Source organism: Aythya ferina (genome assembly GCF_964211825.1).
Source record: "Aythya ferina genome assembly, chromosome: 21".
Classification (NCBI taxonomy): Eukaryota; Metazoa; Chordata; class Aves; order Anseriformes; family Anatidae; genus Aythya; species Aythya ferina.
The window spans coordinates 7,298,342-7,317,324 of NC_140319.1; the positions used below are offsets into that span (position 1 = coordinate 7,298,342).

Genomic DNA, 18,983 nt, shown 5'->3' on the forward strand with positions numbered 1-18,983 from the left:
CGTGCTTAATTTTATGGGACTTCAGTTTCTTGTGGTTAAACCTGCTCACGCAGACACACGTGCTGTGCATGGTTGTGCAGACGTTTTTTCTTTGCATAATTTAGTGTTCACGGGGCCTCTGCAACCCCCTTTAGGTTCTCACTGGCTGCAAGGACACCTGTTAGATCCCCGGTCTCTATAAGGCAGCCAAAAAACTGTTTTTGAATGCCAACAGGTGTTTCTAGTTTGGTGTATGTGAGTGCACATTAACTGTCTTTCTGCCCCCCTCACTCCAGCAAATAAAACCATGGCTGGGTCTGGAAGCCCTGCAGGCAGCACTGGAGCAGCAGGCAGCCCTGCTGTGGGTGCCAGGGAGCCCGGACCAGCTCCCTCCTGCATGGCCAGCCCTCCAGCACACACCTAATCTGCCAACCTTCAGCAAAGCAACACATTTGTGGTGTTCTTGCTGTCTGTTCTGACAGATGAGCTGAAAAGCCAAGCGTCCTGCAGCCCTCGGGATGCAGTCGGACCCAGAGCTGCTGCCTTTTGCCTCGCCTGTACCCACACAGATCACCAAGCTGCTCCAGCTCTGCCTGCATGTGGTTGGTGGCCATCTGTAGTTTCACAAAGGAGATGATTTCTGATGCTTTATACCTGAAATTTGCCCTTTTCAGGTGCCTTCATCACAGGCTTCTCAAGGAGGTTTGTAAGCAGGAGGGGCTGAAAACTTGCGTTGCTGATTTGAGGTGGGAATCCAGTCCATATGGCCCATGCTAATACAAATAAACAGTGACAACAAAGTAGAATAGCCCATGCTTTGAAGACTGAAATAGTTTTTGTTTGTTTGTTTGTTTGTTTGTTTAGAGATTTAAGTGGTATGCTTATGGAGTGGATAGGACATTACCAGGGATCCTAACTAGTTCTTGGCTCTTGCATGCAGGAGCTGTTTCGAATCACTGATAATGGAGGTCAGTGGTGCTGGTTCATGGTCCTAATCTGATTGTCAGAGATCAAAGGGCCAAAATAATACCGTCTGCTGTACTAAAGGCAGCTGATCAGTAGGCTGCTGGGTTCCTTTTGCTGTGTTAACAATGCAGTGTGCAGTGGATAAAGAGGAAGGGTGGGTCTTAAGCTGTTAAAGAGAATCCAGGCGATATTGTGCCTTTCCTCAGCATACCATTGTGTTTTGTGAGACATACTGGATTTCAGCACAGCAGATGCTGAGATAATGGATGCCAGATGCATGTAATTAGAGGATACCTCTTTTCACCAGCTGCAGATTGTCCACCACTTCCTCTACTGTACATTTTCATCATGAGAAGCTTGAATTCTCACAATATTCTGGTATCTCAGATGATACAAGGCTTCTCTTTAACTGGTAAGTGATGGTCTGGTGTAGCCCAAACCAGCCACACAGGGAAGAGTCAAATAATGTATTTTGATTTTGGTTTGTTCAGGAGCTCAGTTATGATTTGCCTTGGTAAACTTGCCTGGAAAATTATATTCTACATTGAATTTGAAAAATGAATCCCTAGAAAACTCCAAGGATTTAAGTGAAAGAATGCCAGGGATGTTTTTGCACTTATGTGAGAATAAGACATGGCTATTCACTTTGCTGTCTCTAGTATAACAGGATATGTTCTTTAAAAATGCATGTTTTTAAGTTCAAGAATGTAAGTGGTTAAAAAGAGGACACTAAGTGATGTAGACAGTATGAATACAGAATGCATCATAGCATATTTAGAGATAAGTTCATTATGAGGATATTCATACTGGATGCAGTATTTTAATCAGAAGGAATCTGAGGCTCATGTGAGATTTTGTATTTTTGTCTGATACATCTCCATCGTCCATTTATTCAGTTCTGTGAATATTATGTTTTCTAAGTCTTTTGAAGCCCTGCATTTATTTCCCAGACAGAAATTTTTGAAATGCTCTGTGAGGTCAGTTTTCCAGACCTACAAAAATGGTTCAGTAGGAAGAAAATAATTCCACTGACTTATTTTGCCGCATTTTTTCTACTACTCTGAACACCTTTGTCCTTTGTTGAACTTCCACTCTGGTTGTTCTGTCTCAGACCAATGCTCGTGCGGTGCTGAAGCTGTCTATGTCGCTGTGTGGTGCTCCTGCTGTCACGTCGCAGGAGATGAGGAAATGAGGATGCTGGGCTCTGGAAAGGAAAGCCTTTGGAGATGTTTGTAGCACCACTTCCCATTCCACACTACTGAAACCTTACGTAGCTGGAAATGCAGAACCCTTCTCCTGCAGAGTATTGGCTTTGATAAAAACATGAGAGATCTCTTTTAATGTCACAGCAGAGACTGGTGATGTTTGACACGTGTAGGAGAAACAGATGTAGAAAATAGATTTGAGGAGACAGCAGATCAAGTAATTTAGCCAGTTTAAAATGATTTAGGCATCATCTCCCTCCAACGCTGTCTGGGAAACTCCTCTGACTTGCACAGTTGAAGACTTGCTCCCAGTAAATAAATACATTATTTCCGTCTTCATTTTTTCCAGCCATTCAGATCTCATCCCATTAATAGTGAAGATTTTGGAATGTCAAAAACTTGGAGTATCTGCGTCTCGGAGCTGTACAATAGGTCTCTGTGGCAGGCGGGCCCTGAACCCATCTTTCTGCATGGAGGTGTTGGATTTACCCTGTGATTCTCATAGCCTGCACAGCGCTGTGAGGGTCTGTGCCTAAAAAACATTACTAAACTTAAACAACAGCTTCTTCAAGAAGCTGAATGAATTTCAAGTTTAAAACATTACATTTGGCTTTTTTTTTTTTTTTTTTTAACTTGTGAATTTAGTAAGAAACAAGTAGCAATGACCCTTTCATTAGAGACAAAGGGAAGTGTGTATAAATGTCTTTTGTGGCTTGGCAGTAAACTTGCTGAGGACAACATAAAACGTGCTCATTAAACGTTCTTTAAACAGTATTGCTTTTTGTTTTCAGAAGCAATGTGGTGTTTCATCCCACCATTAATTGCCTAATACCAATTATGGCATAAACAAGCCATTTGTTATTGTAACTTTTTCCATGTATTTTTCAAGGTTTTTACTCTTGACACCTATTATGCATCCGGGAACAGAAGTGGCTTTTGTCATGAAATCTAAATAATGAGATCAGTAATCAACAGTTTTACATAGACAATCTTGTACTATAAATGCTACTGCAGCTCTTGAGAACTTTACAAAGTGCTTCCCCCCTCGGCCACTTTGTAGTATTGACCTTAATTATATTGAGACAAAGAGACGAGGAGAAGATTATTTTTTCCCAGGGACTCTCCAGTTCTTCAGAACAAAATGTGCACTGCCCATTGTGCACTAGTAGCTGAGTGAGCAAGCCTCAAAAAAGAGGTACAGTTTGCATTAGGGTCACATATGACTAGAAGTCTGCAAAGTGCCTGGAAAGACAAGGTCTGCTGACCTGTCAGAGCTGAGCATTCTGGTTCTAACTGTTTTTAGCTTGAGAATGTAATCGTCTTTGTCATATTTCATCATTTCTGACTCTGTTGCAGCCAAAAAATGGGTGTTTGCTGGAAGGAGTAGCTGACAATCAACACAGTAGAGCTTTGGAAGATGCTTGGTTTAGGATTCCTTTAAAACAGAGAGTGTGGCTCTTGGAGCTTCTTATTCATATCAGTAAATTTAAACCCAATTAGTGAAACGTCATGCAGTAGGGACACCACGGTGTTTGAACTGGAGAAGTCAGAGCAGCAGGGTTACGGGACGTGGCGGTGGGGAGGTGATGTGTGAGCCCAGCATGGGTTCAGCTCCCTGATTGCCTTGCCTTATCAGGCACCTAGCTGTCAGACTGGCCTCTCCTGGTGGCTTTGCTCTGGAGCAGGAGATGAAACAGGGCTGGATGTAGCCTGCGGAGCACTGAGGGGATGTGCGGCTGGAGACGGCGCAGAGCCTGGAAGGAGAGCAGGAGGGAGCTGCCGCCGGCGTTCGCACCTTCGTACTCAGCCTTGGCAAGCACAGACGTGATCTCATGGAGCTGAGGTCACTTCAAAGATCTGGAAATTTTGAAGGAAGTCTCTTCAGCTCCTCCAGAACAGGAATATAGGTTTTTTCCCATGGGAGTCATCTCTCCGTCTTTCCATGAAATGCAGCTTTGGCCTTGGAGTGGAAAAAAGAATCATCAAACACCAGCCCATTTGCTGAGCTCCCAAAGGGAAGTCTTGCAAAGCCTGCCAAGAGCAGTATAATTTTATATTTCATCCATGATATAAAGTGTCAAAGAAAAATTCTCTCCATTATAGAGAGGTATTTATAGTCCAAGAGGAAAAGTAAGGTTTTATGGCAGAGCTTGAGAGTTTAACGTTACTCTCGCAGAGACGAGGCAGACTGCTGCTGACTCGGTGGGAGCAGGTCCTCAAAGCACGAGGCAGCCTTTGGAAGAAATGAGCCTGGGTGAACAGCGCTCAGTCTTCTGAGGACATTCAGGAAAACAAAGTGGAAACTTGCCAAAATGTGTGGGCTGGGGTGACCACATGCCCAAAGACAGGAGAAAGTGTGCAAAACCCACACCACCACTTTTTAAAGATTTAAGCTGCAAGTGAAAGGGGCAAGGTAGTAGAGAGAAAGGACTCCAGTAGAAACCAGTGACAGGAACTGGCAGAAAGAGATCATCTATGGGGCTGTGGGTGTCCTGCAGGGGGCAGGAAGCTAAGGAAATAGAGAATCATTGAGACATCAAGATAAGTAAACCTGTTTGTTTTGAGTGGAGTAGGACTATTTGATGAAAATCTTCATCTCACCCCTTACTGGAGGCTGTGGGGAAGATACACGGCACCGCTCATTATGTGTGTACTTGCAGATCTGCATAGCTATTATCTCTTGCAGATGTTCCCTCTTCCAGAACATTTGCACAACCTAAAAGAAATAATTCATGCTAATCTGACAGGTATTTACACGCATTCCGGGGAAAGGAGGGATCCGGCAAGCCCTTTGCTACTTCATTTCTCTTTTTTTCTTGGGGACGAGTAAATCTGTTCCTGGGAGATGGGTTTCTCAGCCTTTAGCTGGTGACAGGGATGATTATCAGGACATCTTTTGTTTTTTTTGTTCTGTTATTTATTTCCTCCTTTAAGCAGATGTTCCTGGGAGCACTGAAGGGTTTTCACGCTCTGAAACTCCGCCAGATGACGTACGGCTGCTTTTAGGAATTAGGAGGATGAAGAGGTCACAGACATTGTCTTAAATCTCCATGAGATGGGGTTTTCCTCTCTCCCCTTGTAGCAAAGAGACGATGTGTTCCTGGGCGAGCACAGTTATTTGCCTAACTCCAGTGTCTCCAGAGATGTGGGCACACAGAGATGCAGCGTGGCTGCGAGCCCCGGGCACAGCAGGACCAACAGCCCTATCTGCTGGGGCTCACCCTCTGTGCTCCCCGGGAGCCTGCCTGTGCAACTTTCTGGTTTTTATTTTGCTGATTTCTTTTTAATGCAAGTGGCTATGCCCTGGTTTCTGAGGGAGGAAAACCCAGCTGCCCTGCCTGCTGAGTGTCCCCTGGCCTCGCAGGTGGCAGGAGCAGGGTGACCGAGGACAGCAGCAGCAACTTGTAGGTGTCAGTCAAGCTATGCTAGCTCTGCTTAAAGACATATTTTGGTTGTAATTCTGTGTGAAATGAGCAGGCGAGCCTGAGGTGAGTCTCCCCAGGGGCTGTACAGAGCCCAGCCTCACCACATCAGGCTGAAGCAGGCACGTTTGTAACCTGTTTTCTTGGCTGTAGCCTTTGGTTTGCCAACTGCTTTTGGCTCACCCACGAAGTGCAGGCTGCTGGTGTGCCTGCCAGGGTGCCAGGCTGCTCCTGCTGTGACACTGCGGCTCTGTGACCCACCAGCCATTTCTGCTGCGTTACCACACTAAAGACTATTGGTAACATGGGCTTGCTCTTACAAAGAGGTCAGAAATGCAGCTTGGCCTCCAACTGTTTAGCTTCCTGCTCGGTGGTTATGTCATCTGTGGGGCCGTTTTATCTATTAACGTGTCAGACTCCTCCTGGCCTCGGGTTCTGAAGGCATGAGATGCTCTGGAGAGATTTTCTGCAGGCAAGGTCAAGCTTCCTGTTTTCTGCAGAACTTGATGGCAGAAAAACAGGGGCGACAAGGAAACAAGGAGTCATTTTGTGAAATGAGATCACAATTGGTTGCAGTAGATTGCCATGGCAATACATACATGGCATCAGCTTTATCCGAGCTCTACAGGAAGCTAGAGTTGTGAAAGATAATCTGCTCCCTGCAGACCACAGCGGATCTCATCAGGCATCTTCTCTTGAAAGGCTGTGATTTCCCAGATTTCCCGGAGGTGCTGTCTGCCATGGATGTTTTATTACATCTCTACATCTTGTGGATCAGGAGGAGGCAGGCTGAGGTCATCTGAGCACTCGGTATAACCCATGGAAAAAGACTGAGTTTATAGATGGTTAGTTGGGTTAGGATGAGAATCTGCTAAGGACATTCTGGAAGACGGGAAATGACATGAAATATCCGTACAGTTTCTCTTTTTTGCATGTCTGGTTATGTCCTTGTGTTTTGCAACTCGCCTTTCCCACCCTCAATGCCCTCCTGCCAGAAGCAGCCCGGTCCTCCTGAAGCAGGGGTTCCCTCAGCTGCTTTTTCTGCAGCAGTGGCAAGAACTGAGCATGAAGGAAGGGATCTGATCTGTCCATGAGGCTCCATGTCCTGGATCCAGTCTTCCACTGGTCTGAGCTGCCTTTTACAGCACAGTTCTCTGATGTCAGCTCATGCTCGCTTGCAGCAGTAGGTGTTGAAGAGGAAAAAGGCAGGTCTTGGACTCTGAAACGGTCAGGAAATGGAAAATTTCCCTCTGCAAAAATAAATAATTAGGTAGTTAAAAGTCTTTTAAATAAAAAAAAATTAAAAAAAAAAAAAAAAGATGATGGGAAAAGGCACTGACAGCGTTTCTCACTAGGCAGCAGCGTGCTCAGTTCCAGCCACACCGCAAGTCCTGCAGCCCCGGCGCCCTCCCAGCACCAACGCTTCTCCCAGGCAGCAGCAGGCATCACACAGGGCTGTCGAGCAGGACAGATGGTTTCTGAAACACAGACTCAAAATCATTTTTCAGCTGGGGAGGTGCAGCCCAGCCTGGTGCTGCCATCGTACTACCCCCAGCTCATAGCTGAGGTGGTTTGTGTGGTCTGCTGTGCGCTTGCTTCTTACGGGCCATAAGGATGATGCACAAAGACATTCCTTCTATTGAGGGTCGTGTTCCCTGAGCTTCTTCCCAAGAATGTGGCTGTAGGTGGGCTTCAGAACTGGGAAATGTGACTTTGTGGTGTGCTCGCTGCTATGCAGGGAAGGGGCAGCCCTTGTTCAAGAGAAAGCCAACTGGGGCCTCTCCTCAGCTTCCTTCAGGGCCTTCCACGAGATGTTGTAAAGTCTCCTGACAATAGGCTGTGAATGTTAAAGGTCTCTTAGCCCAAAGGCAGATGGAAAAGTGTTGGTTTTTGTTGTTGTTGTTATCAGCTTAAGATGCTTTTTTCTTTCATGTGGGAGTGTGTGACCCCTGTAAATGAAATACCAGATGTGCCTGAATTCTGATTTCCTTAAAATGACTTTGGGATTCTCATAAAGAGCAGGAATACCTGCTGCTATCAGTATTTAATTCCAAGCCTTTCCTAGTAAAAGGCATCAAAGCGAGCTTCCAAATGCTGGAGCACAGCACTCATGGTGGGGCAGGATGAGCACCGCTGCTGGGCTTCAGCCTTGTCCTGCCCTCCGGGGCCCAGCACCCCCGCCTGCTTCCATGAGGTGATTTAATGCCAAAGTGGAACTAAAATAGCAAAAAACTTTTAAATTAACTCATACTGATGTTTCTTCGTGTGAAAGAACAACAACAAATCCCAATTTCAGCCTTTATCCACATGGTGTACACCACGTCCCCTCTTCCCTTCCTCCTCCAACAGCCTTCTTGCACTGATTTACTCATGGTGCTATCACCCTCTCAAGCAAATTTCTGATAACCCGAGACTCTGATAATCTGAGACTAAGTAATAACAGGTAATTTTAATGGAAGTCTTGTAAGAGGTTTCCCATTGGATTTATTTGCACACACATGGCACTTCAGCAAATGTCCAAGTGAAGTGGAAGACAGCGAGACTCCTCTCTGGGGGCTGTTCTCCTGGAGCCCCTTGACGTGAGCTGCACCCGACCATGGAAACCAAGCGTCGGTGGAGCCTGTAGGCATGGCAAGAGGCGACCCATGCTTGGTTTCCAGGGTCAGCAGGGAACCCACAGGGAGCAAGGATGGAAGCGTGGGAGCAGGCTGGGCGTGCAAAGTGCTGGCCTTTCATTTCTGAGCTGTCAACTTGCTCGTCAGTATCCTTGGACACTTTTTATTTTATTTTTTCCCCCTTTTGAAAAATTATCCCATGCAGGTATCCTTTGTCTGGAGATCTTGGAGAACCGTGTGCGTTCTGGCATGAGGGATGCTCTTCGTTTTATTTATGGCTTGCATGCTTCAGTCACGGGGAAAGGAAGTTTCATAACGCTTTGATAAATACAAGCTTTAAAATTTTGAAAGTAGTGTTTGTAGAGCGTAACCACAATGCTTATTTTTACAAAACATGAAGGCAAGGGTAAGTCCTGCTCTCTGTGCTGCTGAGGAAATGTACGGTTTATGTGGAATCTGCTTAAATTGTGTCCACTTGAAAGATTAAAGGGAACTTTAGGGAAAAAAAAAAAAAGCCTGTTTAAATAATAGCAATAATTTAAAATCTTTTAATGTGCTAGACTTCAGCTGCATCCAACACATATCCAGGAAAGTCACAGAGGCCTTCCAGCTCAGGCTCCCCTCTGGACATGTCAGCTCTTCAGCACAGGACCCTCTGTGACTTGTGCTCGTCCAGCCAGCTGGATTTTGCCATTGTATGCCTCTGAAGCATGAGACAGTGCCCAGGAGGCACTTCTCTGAATGCTCCTTGCAGGGTTACTTCCACTGTGGAAGCCTTTCCTTGCCTAGCCCAGCAGGACAGACGCTCCTGCCAGAGCTGCTGCCCTTTTAGCTCCTAAAACATCAGCTGGGTTTCAAATTCTTGAGCCCCCTCTAAGTTTTGCACAATCCTGCAGGGTCGTGCTTCTTAATTCCTCCTCTGCTTCCCTTAACAAGTCGGCAAGTATTTCTTTGAAACCCAGTATTGCCCAACGTGTCCAGCTGCAGTTGCTGCTTGCGTGAGTGAAAACTGTGATGGTGGTTGTGGGAGCAATGGGCAGAGCAGGAACAAGAATTTTGCCTTGTATTTGTGAGCAGTACTCACAGCACTTTGAATTACTTTCCTGCATGTAAAACACAGGCTGTCGTGTCACCTGGTTGTGTGTCTGCCAGAGCTGGCATCCGTCCTGAGAGCAGTTCACAGTAGGACAGTAACTGTAAGTTTTGCCAGATCTTTGATGAAAACAGGAAAGCCTTTAACTGATGCAGAGCTACTTTCCAGAACTGGTTTAAAAACCTATTCTTCTTACAGCTGTGACAGTAACATACCATTCTCTTTTCAAACAGACACTGCGTTTAGGCTGTTGCATCTCATAGAAATCACACCTGTAGTGTGAAAATCCATCTTAACAGAGCAGGTGGAGTTGTTGCAGGGCAGCCCTGGAAACCTTTGTCTCACACAAAGCATCTGGAATGAGCTGCGGAGTTCCTAACCCTGGCGGGTAGCTGCAGTGAGAGGATTAAGCAAGTACAAACCCTTGGGGATTTTGCTAAGCTCTAGCAGGTCTTAGGATTTCTGAAAAGTAAAACAAAACTTGCACAGTCTGGTGTTTCAGAAGTAGTTAGGGAGCTCTGAGCCCAGACAGGCACGTCAGTCCAGTTTTGATGTGGATAAAGAGGATGGAAGTTATTAATTACAGGCTAATCACACGATTCTTTAGCCTTGGGGGGAACAGGAAGCCAGCACCCAGAAGGCTGCCAGGCAAAATGTCCTTCTTTTGCTGGCGGAGGTTTTGACGTAGCCAAGGCCTGGTGCCTTTGCACAGAGGTTTTCCATGCAGCATCTTTCCACGGACAGGAGAAGCTGCTGCCTGGCAGTTAGAGAAAAATGGAGGTAATCTGCCCAGCAGACCTCAAAGGGTACAAAATGTAATTTTTGTCAGTCCTTTTGATTCATGAGTTTGGGAAAAGAAGAAAACAAGCTGCCTGTCTGCAGCGACTGCCTGCCTGCAGTTGAGATCTGCGAATCTCTTGATAGCCAATGTACAAATTAGAGATTTCTGTTAAATTCCAAAGCAGGTAATTTATTTTCTTCTTATCCAGAAGATATTTTCTTATACAGAATTTTCTGTAGGTGGAAATTTTTCTTATACTTAAGACATACATTAGAGTTTGTTTCTAAAAGCTCAGTTCATGAACAAAGATGAAACTCCTGTCCCCACTTTTTCTAGGCTCATTTCAGAAGCCCTACAATAGCTCGTTAGTATTCGACATGTTTTGGTCAAACATGCATAATGTAAATATTGGTGCCTGTACCTGCATGAGCAATGCCTGTGCTGGGATTTGGTAATATGGACTGCAGTGAGCGCAGGCACAAAGTGCGTACAGCATGAGCCAGTGACATTCGTGTGAACGGGTTCTCGGGCACTGAATGCCCAGGGAATGGGATGTGGGTGCTCCTGGATCACATCAGCCTTGGTTTGACCCCGTTCAGGGGCTGCCTGCCCCGGGGCTGCGGGCGGCCGGGGGCAGCCGCTGCCGGCAGAGGGCGGCGGTGCCACGGCCCCAGCGCCTCGGCCGGGACGCTCGGGATGCAGGGGGGAGGACTTCAAGCATTGCATCGACTGCTCACCTCGACAGCGTCTGCATCTGTCCTTCCTCATGTGCTGCCAGTGCTTGCACCGGTGCCTGGCTGCTGGGCTGCCTGCAGGCTGCCCAAATGCATCGCCCTCCATCCCTGTCCGTGACCCTCTCCCCGTGTCCATCACCCACCACCCACTCTGTTTTGTGGCCCTGCCCTGCTCTTGCCCCTTCCTCAAAGCATTCGGTGCTGGTTTGGCCATCGATGCAGAAGCTGGGGCAGGCTGGGAGCAGATGGAAGCGGGGCTGGCTCCCAGCAGACAGGGAGCTCCATCAGCGCTCGGTGAGCACAAGGAGCTGGAGATTTATCTGCAGTAGCAGAAGGAAATGTACAGAGTACAGTATGGCTGAAGCATGCGATTTTGGCAAAAGTACAGCTCATTATTCTTCTATCCAGACCAAATGCCTTAAAACGGTATTTGTCTCCATTTTTCAACTTTAAGAAGGAAATGCTTCTCTACAGAACAAAAAAAAAAAAAAAGTAAAAAAAAAAAAAAAAAAAAAAGTAGCTTCTTAAGTACAAATACATTTTCAGAGTGCCTTGTTTAGTGCCAAACGTCAAGAATTTGCCAGCAACTGATACATCTTTTTTGAAATCTCCCCATATATTTCACATGTCCAACTAAAACTTAGCATTTCCTAATCTGGGGTTGATTTTGGTCTGTCACTGGAGATAAAAGAATGGCCTGACACTGATGCAGCCCAACAGTTCCCTCCTTGCAGTCTCCCTGCCAGTCTCTGGTCCCACTGCCGTTCGGGGTGCAGGAGGTGTTGCAGGGACTGGTGTTTCCAGCTGAACAGCCAGGATTTCTCCCCAGGATGCACGGTCTGTGCAGGACAGGGGTTTTGTGCCCCAGCTGGTGAGAGAAGCCCTCGTCCCCATGAGGTTCCTTGGCCAGGAGGTTTATGAGCCTTCCTGAGAAACCTGGGAGCTGAGTCCTGGGCTCACTCTGCAGGGTGCTGAGCTCTGGGTCTGTTAGCCTGGGCTCCTGTGGCCAGCATGGGGAACCTTGGCAGCATTCACAGTCTTTTTTTTTTTTTTTTTTTTTTTTTTGACTAATTAAAGTAGCTATCGTGTATTTTGGTGAGGTGTGAAAACACTTGAATGGAAAACATCTCCAATACGTCTTAATAGCTTCCAGATGTTCTTGTGGGGAGAACACGGCCTCGGTCAGGAGGGAAGTTCAGGTTCTGCTTTGTGGGGACCCCCAGCTGTCAGGCCTGGTTCTGATCCCATAGGTGGCATCTCTGCTTCCCCACCAGGTTGATTTTGTGCTGTGGGATTTTCTCTCAGGGATGTACTGAAAGATAGAGGGATCCTGTGGCGCAGTAACAAGGAAGGCAGCGGGGTGTGATTCTTCAGTGTTCACCTGGCAGTTTGGTGAGGCTCCGCTTGGTTTTGGCTCACCTCTGGGAGGCAGGCTGAGATAAGTGCTGTGCTCCTCAAAGGTCTGACCCCCACCAGGGACAAAGAGACACCTTTGGCTTCAGGAGGCTTGGTGTAGGAGGGAGAGGGAGGCTGGTCGGTCTGGGGACTGCAATGGCACAGAGCCAGCGTATCGCTGCCGGTGGGGACGCTGGTGGCCTCCCTGCTGGACCCGTCCCAGTTCTTCAGAACCGCCCCAGTGCACCGCTGTGTTATTGCCCCAAAACGAGTTTTCAAATGATGACGGTGACTGGAGGTGACAGAAGGAGCAGAAGCTAAGCAGAGGCGCCCGTCACATTAAATAGTGGTTTCTTTTCTATCACATTGCAGAAAATGAAAGTACTAATTGTCTTCTACTTAAATTACTGCTTATTAATGCACAATTAATCTGAATTCTTTCCTGATATTTGAAATGATTTAGTTTTAGAATTCATTCTCTTTAATTGATGGAAAATGGCATCAGATATGAATGAAATGAAAAATGCCTGTAATAAGGCATTAATACTGCTGGTATTGGTATGGCTGTGAAAGGAGGTAAGGCTACATGATTCATTCTGGACTTGATTTGGAAAAACTAGTAGAACATATGTGAATATTTTCATATTCACAACTTTTCAATTTGGTCTTTACTGGGTTAATACTATTCAGACAATTTGTGTGGGTTTACTTGAAGGAATTTTAGTGGAAAGATATCATAAGTCTACCCTTTTGATTGAAGATGAGAGTAAAACTTCTAAAATCTCATCAGCCTCTGCTGTTAACATTGGTTGTCCCACTACTGTTTCCACCAGGAAGACAAGAAGTGCTAGGATCCTAGTGGAAAATGGAATACAAATGTGAACACAAAGCTTGGCCAAAATGTCCAACTTCTGGGATATTGGCTTGAGCAGAACATGTAGTTGTAATGTCTGCAGCAGCCACAGACTTTGCACAACCTCGTGCCTGCTTTCTCTATACATTGCCTTTTTTTTCTTGATGTTCACATAAAAATGATTTTCCAGCAGCACTTTAGGCTACCAAGGCCTGTTGCCTGATTCCCTAACACCCACACTGAGACCCCTTGAGCCCGCATGGTTTCCTAATGGCACTGTCACAGGCAGTGTGCCTCTCACAGGACAGCTACCGAGCCTGCAGCCTCCTGCTGTTCAGCATTAATTTAATCTTTTTTAAGATTACCTCTGAGCAATGCAATGCATCTCCCTGCCTTCTCGCACATGCTGTTTGAATTACCTTCAGAACGGATCGTTTGCTATTGAACATGGAAGCAGTTTGACACTGTGATAAAAAAAAAGCGCTACGGTGTTCCCAGTCTGTGGAGAAGAAACATTTCTTTTCATGATAAATGTAGAAGATTATTTTGCTGATGCTTCTTAGAGGAGGCTTGTGATGTCTCCGACGTTGCCTTCTTGCCCTAGACCCTGGGGACACGCTTGGTAGTTCATCAGAGTTCATTCAGGTGTGGCTGTGAAATTTGGAGCTTTACGTTTGTGTTGGCTGCACAGAAGCCACGTGCTGCAGAGCTGTCCTGGCCACACGTCTGAAGGAGAGGCATTCGGGTTTTCTTGTTCCTTCACATATTGTGCACACTTTTGGTGTTCAGTCATCTAGAAAAAGTGTTCTCGTTCTGCTGCACACTTAGCTGTATGAATGATACCAGTTACAGAGGGAAAGTCTGACCTGGGTAAAAATGAAGCTTTCAGGGTGAGATCTTGGGTCTCTTGAGGTTGTGTTTGCATTGCTTCAGAAGAGATGAATGCTCTCCTCTATAGGAGATGATGAGTCTATATCATCACAATGTTCCATGTCTTCCACTTTAAATCTCCTGCTTTCAAACCAGACTGAAAGAGAAGACAATTTTTTGTTTGTAAAGCATAACATGGGATTTGCATTAGTATAGTACCCAGAGCAATCCTCACATCAAGTGGACTTTTCACCTCCTGCAGCTCGAACCTCGGCTGTTATGCACTGAGCAGATTTCCCATCCCGTTCTCCCTGGGAATTATCATCTGTGCAAGTTCTGCATGTTTGAGGCGGCTGGAGCTGAGAGGCAGAAAAATGCGAAGAGCTATTTGCTTATCAGAGCCAAGAACAAGATATATTTTCTGGAGTATATTGCAGCTCCAGGATTCACTGAGAACATCAGAGAAAGACACCTCTGCTAAGTTCCTGCAGACTAGAAGTTCAAAGCTCACATATTCCCTAGCACAACATGAAAATTCCCACTGCACCATCAACTGCTTAGGGTTGCCATGCTTTCTGGTGACATTCTCAGATATTTTCAGCACTGGTTTGCTTAGCAGAGGTCCAAAAGAATTCAGAATAATTAACTAAGATTACTGACAAACTGGGAAAGAGGCATTGCTGTGGATATCGGTTTGGACACTGAAGAATTCTGTAGAAAAATGTCACTTTCTTGCCAATTTGGTACATTTGTCATGTTTTGTTGAAAATAACTGAAAAGTATTTCCTGGCTCCGTACCACCGTAGGGATGTGTGAAATAAACAGCTCTACCCTTATCTAAGCCAAACTAAAATATTTTCAGTTTCCCCAGAATTCCCCGGACAGGGATCAGCTTCTCAGATGATAAAGAGGTTCGGGATTTTGGTGGAAACAAACAATTCTTTGTCCCCGTGCCTCCTCCCCCCCCCCCCCCTTTTTTTTTTTTGTTTGTTTGTTTTAGGGGAGACAATGTGAATCCCTCTGCATGTATTCCTGTAATTGGTCGTGTCCGCAGAGCCTGTGCATGTCTCTTTGGCCTGATCTCAGGAGTGCTTCACCCTCCTCCATCATTCTTACTTCTGTGACGGCGGGTGGACCTTCTTCAACAAGTTTTACATTATTTTTTTTCTTATTTTTCACCAAATAAGAAACTCTTTGCAAATACTCTGGATGATAATGCATGCACGAAGAAGAGTGGACGGGATTAGATTCATGTTTGTACAGATGGGGGAGTTTAGAAAAGACAAAAGGCACTGATTAATGTTTACAGTTTGTAAGATATTCAGCTTTTCTTGATAGAAATCCTGATGGAGCTTGAATAAAGCATCCGGGGCTTCAAAAAGTGAGGTTAAGTATTTCAGCCCCTTTGCTGGCTCCGTGTTGGCCGCAAGGACTTTGAGAGCAGAGACTGTTAGCAGGTCTCTGTGCTAACCCAGGTGCCATTACAGAATTCCATATGTGGGAATTTCCCCCTATTTAATTCCCTTTAAAATGGAACAAGGGTGGTTTGATGGCTGCTTTGAGATAAACCATGTCGTGACCAAAAGAGGTTTGTCCTAAATTTTTTTAGTTTGTCCTAAACTGTCCAGTTTGTCCCAATTCCTGCAGCTGATCCTGTGGCATCTCCTTCGGTTACACCTGATGAGCAGGATGGAAACCTTGCTTGTGGTAGCAGCCAGGCAGCTGGGAGTGGCAAGCCAGCCCTGTAGCACGAACAGCATCCCCATGGAAAGGCAAAGCAGCTCAAAGACACAATGGGGCTCACTGGGCATGCAGCCAGCGCTCAGCCCTTGCTCGGCAGGGATGCACGAGTACCCAGCTGGAAGTCATCCCACGCTGCTCGTCCTCCTGGGCTCCGCATGCTGCCTGTTCAGCTGTTTCCTTTTCACTGTAGAATCGGTCAGAAGAAACCTGGTCCAGAAGCTGGGTACCTTTGGCTGGAGGCTCAGCTGCTCGTGTTCACCTAAGCTGGCTGAGCTGTGGCCATGCAGGGATGAGTTAACTTCAGGAACTTCAGGACCTAACATGCTGTTGAACTAGGAAGTACCACATCTTCTGCTGTGACTTGGTTGGGTTCTTCTGAGAATTTATTCATTCTTTTAAGAATTAGTTCTTTTAAGAACTCATTTAAGAATTAAGGCTGAATGGAAGTCCATGAGAGGGAGGGTTTGGTGCAGCTCGGCTGTGTACAAAACCCCTCTTGATGTCAGTGGTCAGCCAGCTAATGCCATGGGAAGGCAGAATGATTTGCTGCTGATTGGAGCGCGTTACTGTACTCAGACCGACTCTTCATACCTAATCAGCTGAAGTTAATTAGGTGACAAGGAAGCTCGAGCTGGCTCAAACCTGGCCAAGTATAACTTATTACATAAGCAGGATTCAGTTTATGTTCAAGCCTGAAGTGCTTTTGATACATGTGCTACACCACAGAGCCGTTGGGAAACGTCTGAGCCCCACATGACTTTATTTATTTTTTATTTTTTAGCAGTCTAAGGAAATATGAGATTGAACAACTCTGTCACATAATTTGTTGAGCGCCAGCAGCTATGATAGCATTTCTTTCTGCAGGGCAAGAAGTGTTTGCAGGGAGCTGGGTATGCCCAAGCAGGAGGAATTTCCAGGTCACGCAGCCAGTGGAAGGGTCGCGTGGGTTTGTGTTTGCAGAGCCAGGGAGTCACTCGGAGAACTGCACTCAACGTGATTCATAGGCATTCCAGGCAAGGATAATTTAATATAGACCATGTTAATAACACTGCTGAATGGAGGAAGTCAGCCTAAAACGTTTTTCATAGCTCTGTGGCAACATTCATTTTTGCATGTCAACACTACTAAAAACACTTACAGGAAAAGTGTCAACGCTGGCCATTGTCATGGCTTAAATGTCGCTGTGCAGAAGGGTGTTCCCAAGGAACTGCGCTTTGGCCAGCAAGAAAAATTCGCGATGTCTGGCAATGTGTTATTTTTAAATGGACGAAGAATTTAGGAGATCTAAAAGTGGCTTTCTGTGGGATGGCAGCAGGCGGCTGCACGTACACGTGTCCGTGGGGGCTCCAGCAGACCCACGGGGGGTGGCAGACAGGTGTTTGTGGACAAGGTAGGGTGCTGTCACACCGACACTTTGCACCGATGTCGCTTGTGCCAATCGCTTCCAAAAATGTGCAGCATCCTTTGGGAAGGTTGCATGTTTTTTCCGCAAAGCGACTGATGAATTTTTGGGTTGGATATTTTTACTGAATTCAAAATATTAATGAGAAGCATGTGGACTGTTACAATGGGCAAATGTTCGGATGGTCCACGGGATGCTAGGAAGCTGCTCTTGCTTGGATCGATCTGCTAATGGGGCTCGTGACTCGAGTCCACCTTCCTTCGGAAACCGCTGCAGAAACAGCCTTAAACTGTTATTTTCCTCCTGGATTCAGCTTCTCGCAGTGTTTCAGAATTTTCTGTGGAATGCTATTCATTGCAGCCTAAACCACAAGTTTTAATTTGGAATTTTACTACAGCCAAATAATACTTCTAAAATGTCTCAAAGTGGCAGGCCCCGTTCTTCCCCCCGGCTCAACCCTGCGAGCACATTGTTTCAAAACATTCCAGAAAGTTAAATGAGGCTTTGGAGCTCGCGTCTGGAAAATCCAATAAGCTATTCTTACTTCTTGCTTAATGAAAAAGGTAAAATAAAATGCGAGGTTCCATATTACAGGAAACGGTAACGTTACGGTTTTCTCTGTACCATTCGCAGTGGCTGTTCCTCGTTTAGCCCCGTTCCTTGATGAGGAATTTTTCTTTCAGGAATCACGCAGGGCAGTTTTTGCGCTCGGTTGGAGTTTCCTCGGTCGTGGGCTGTCTGAGAGGGGGGCGCAGTGACAGCAGGAGCCCGTCCAACACCGGGCACCTCGGGGGAAATGTGCCAATTGTCCAGAAAGCAGAAACAGGGCGGGGGGCGGCTCGTTATAGGGCCGGGTACCGGCGATTTTGGGGGTGCCGGGTGGGGGCTCGCAGCGCCCTTGCATTTTCCCGGAGGAGCTGGGTTTGGCCACCCTGCCCGGGGGTGTCCGCCCGTCCATCCATCCGTCCATCCTTCCGTCCTGGCAGCGCCCCCGTGCCCAGCCGGGTGGGCTCCCACGTTCCCCCCCCCCTCCCCGGGTTGTCGCCGCTGCCTCGCTCCGCGGGGGGGCGCCGGGGCCGGGGGAGGCGCCTGCGGGGCTCGCCCCGTACCTGCGGGGCGGGGGCAGCGCACAGCGCACCCGGGGCGCGCTCGCTTCGGTGCCTTCTTCCTTTTTTATTTTCTTTTTTATTTTTTTTTTCTGACTCCTGCTGCTCTTTCTCCTTTATCTTGCTGCGGGACTGCAGCTCGTGGAATTTTTTATTATTTATTTTTTCTTCCTTTTTTTTTTTTTTTTTTTTCTTTCCTCCTGTTTCGCTCCTCACAGCGCCTCGCCATGGGGCAGGAGCACAGCCACGTCTGGATGCTCCTCTGGTGCTTTGGCTTTCTGGGTGGCATCCGCGGTGCTGCCGGCAACCACTACCGCTACCTGTGGAGGAACTGCTACCGCTGCTACCTGGGGCGTGCGGGGTACGGCGTTGCCCCCCCCGAGATGAGGCCGGGTACGTGGGGGGCTCGGGGGGCGCGGGGGCTGCCGGCGGCCAGGTGGGGGTCCGGGCTGGCAGCTGCTGGAGGCACAGCCCAGTGACCTCGCCGTACATCACGGCTCGGATTCGTAGAGCTGTACTCTGCCGTACTCTGGCAGATTAATTCTTCTGAAAAGTCATTTCTGGCAGAGAGGGGAAGCAACGAGAGTTTCTTCCCATCAGTTGCTGTACGGCTCTGTGTCTTGGTTTAACGTGTTGGGAAGACAGCTCCTGTGCAGTGTTCGTTTTAAAACAATTGTATGTGCTCTGCTAGGTGAGGATGATCCATTTTTACCTCAGCTCCAAAGGCTCTCCCCCCAGTCCAGGGCAATAACGGAATCATGATACCACTTATTGTGAGCAGATCTGGCTTTCTCTCAGAGAGACTGAGATTTTCTGGGT

At 46.9% G+C, this 18,983-nt stretch overlaps 1 protein-coding gene across 2 annotated transcripts in view; it reads left to right on the forward strand.

Moving 5' to 3' along the window:
• MEGF6 (multiple EGF like domains 6) overlaps positions 1-18,983 on the forward strand; it is a 73,411-nt gene that overhangs the window by 15,674 nt on the left and 38,754 nt on the right. Inside the window, exon 1 of one of the 2 annotated variants that reach the window (XM_084495126.1) lies at positions 18,194-18,557. The exons of the other annotated variant lie outside the window; for it this stretch is intronic. Coding sequence (XP_084351252.1) covers positions 18,392-18,557 — 166 coding nt within the window. The 5' untranslated portion in view covers positions 18,194-18,391. Of the gene's footprint in view, positions 1-18,193; positions 18,558-18,983 lie in introns of those variants that run through there. 2 annotated transcript variants of the gene reach the window in all.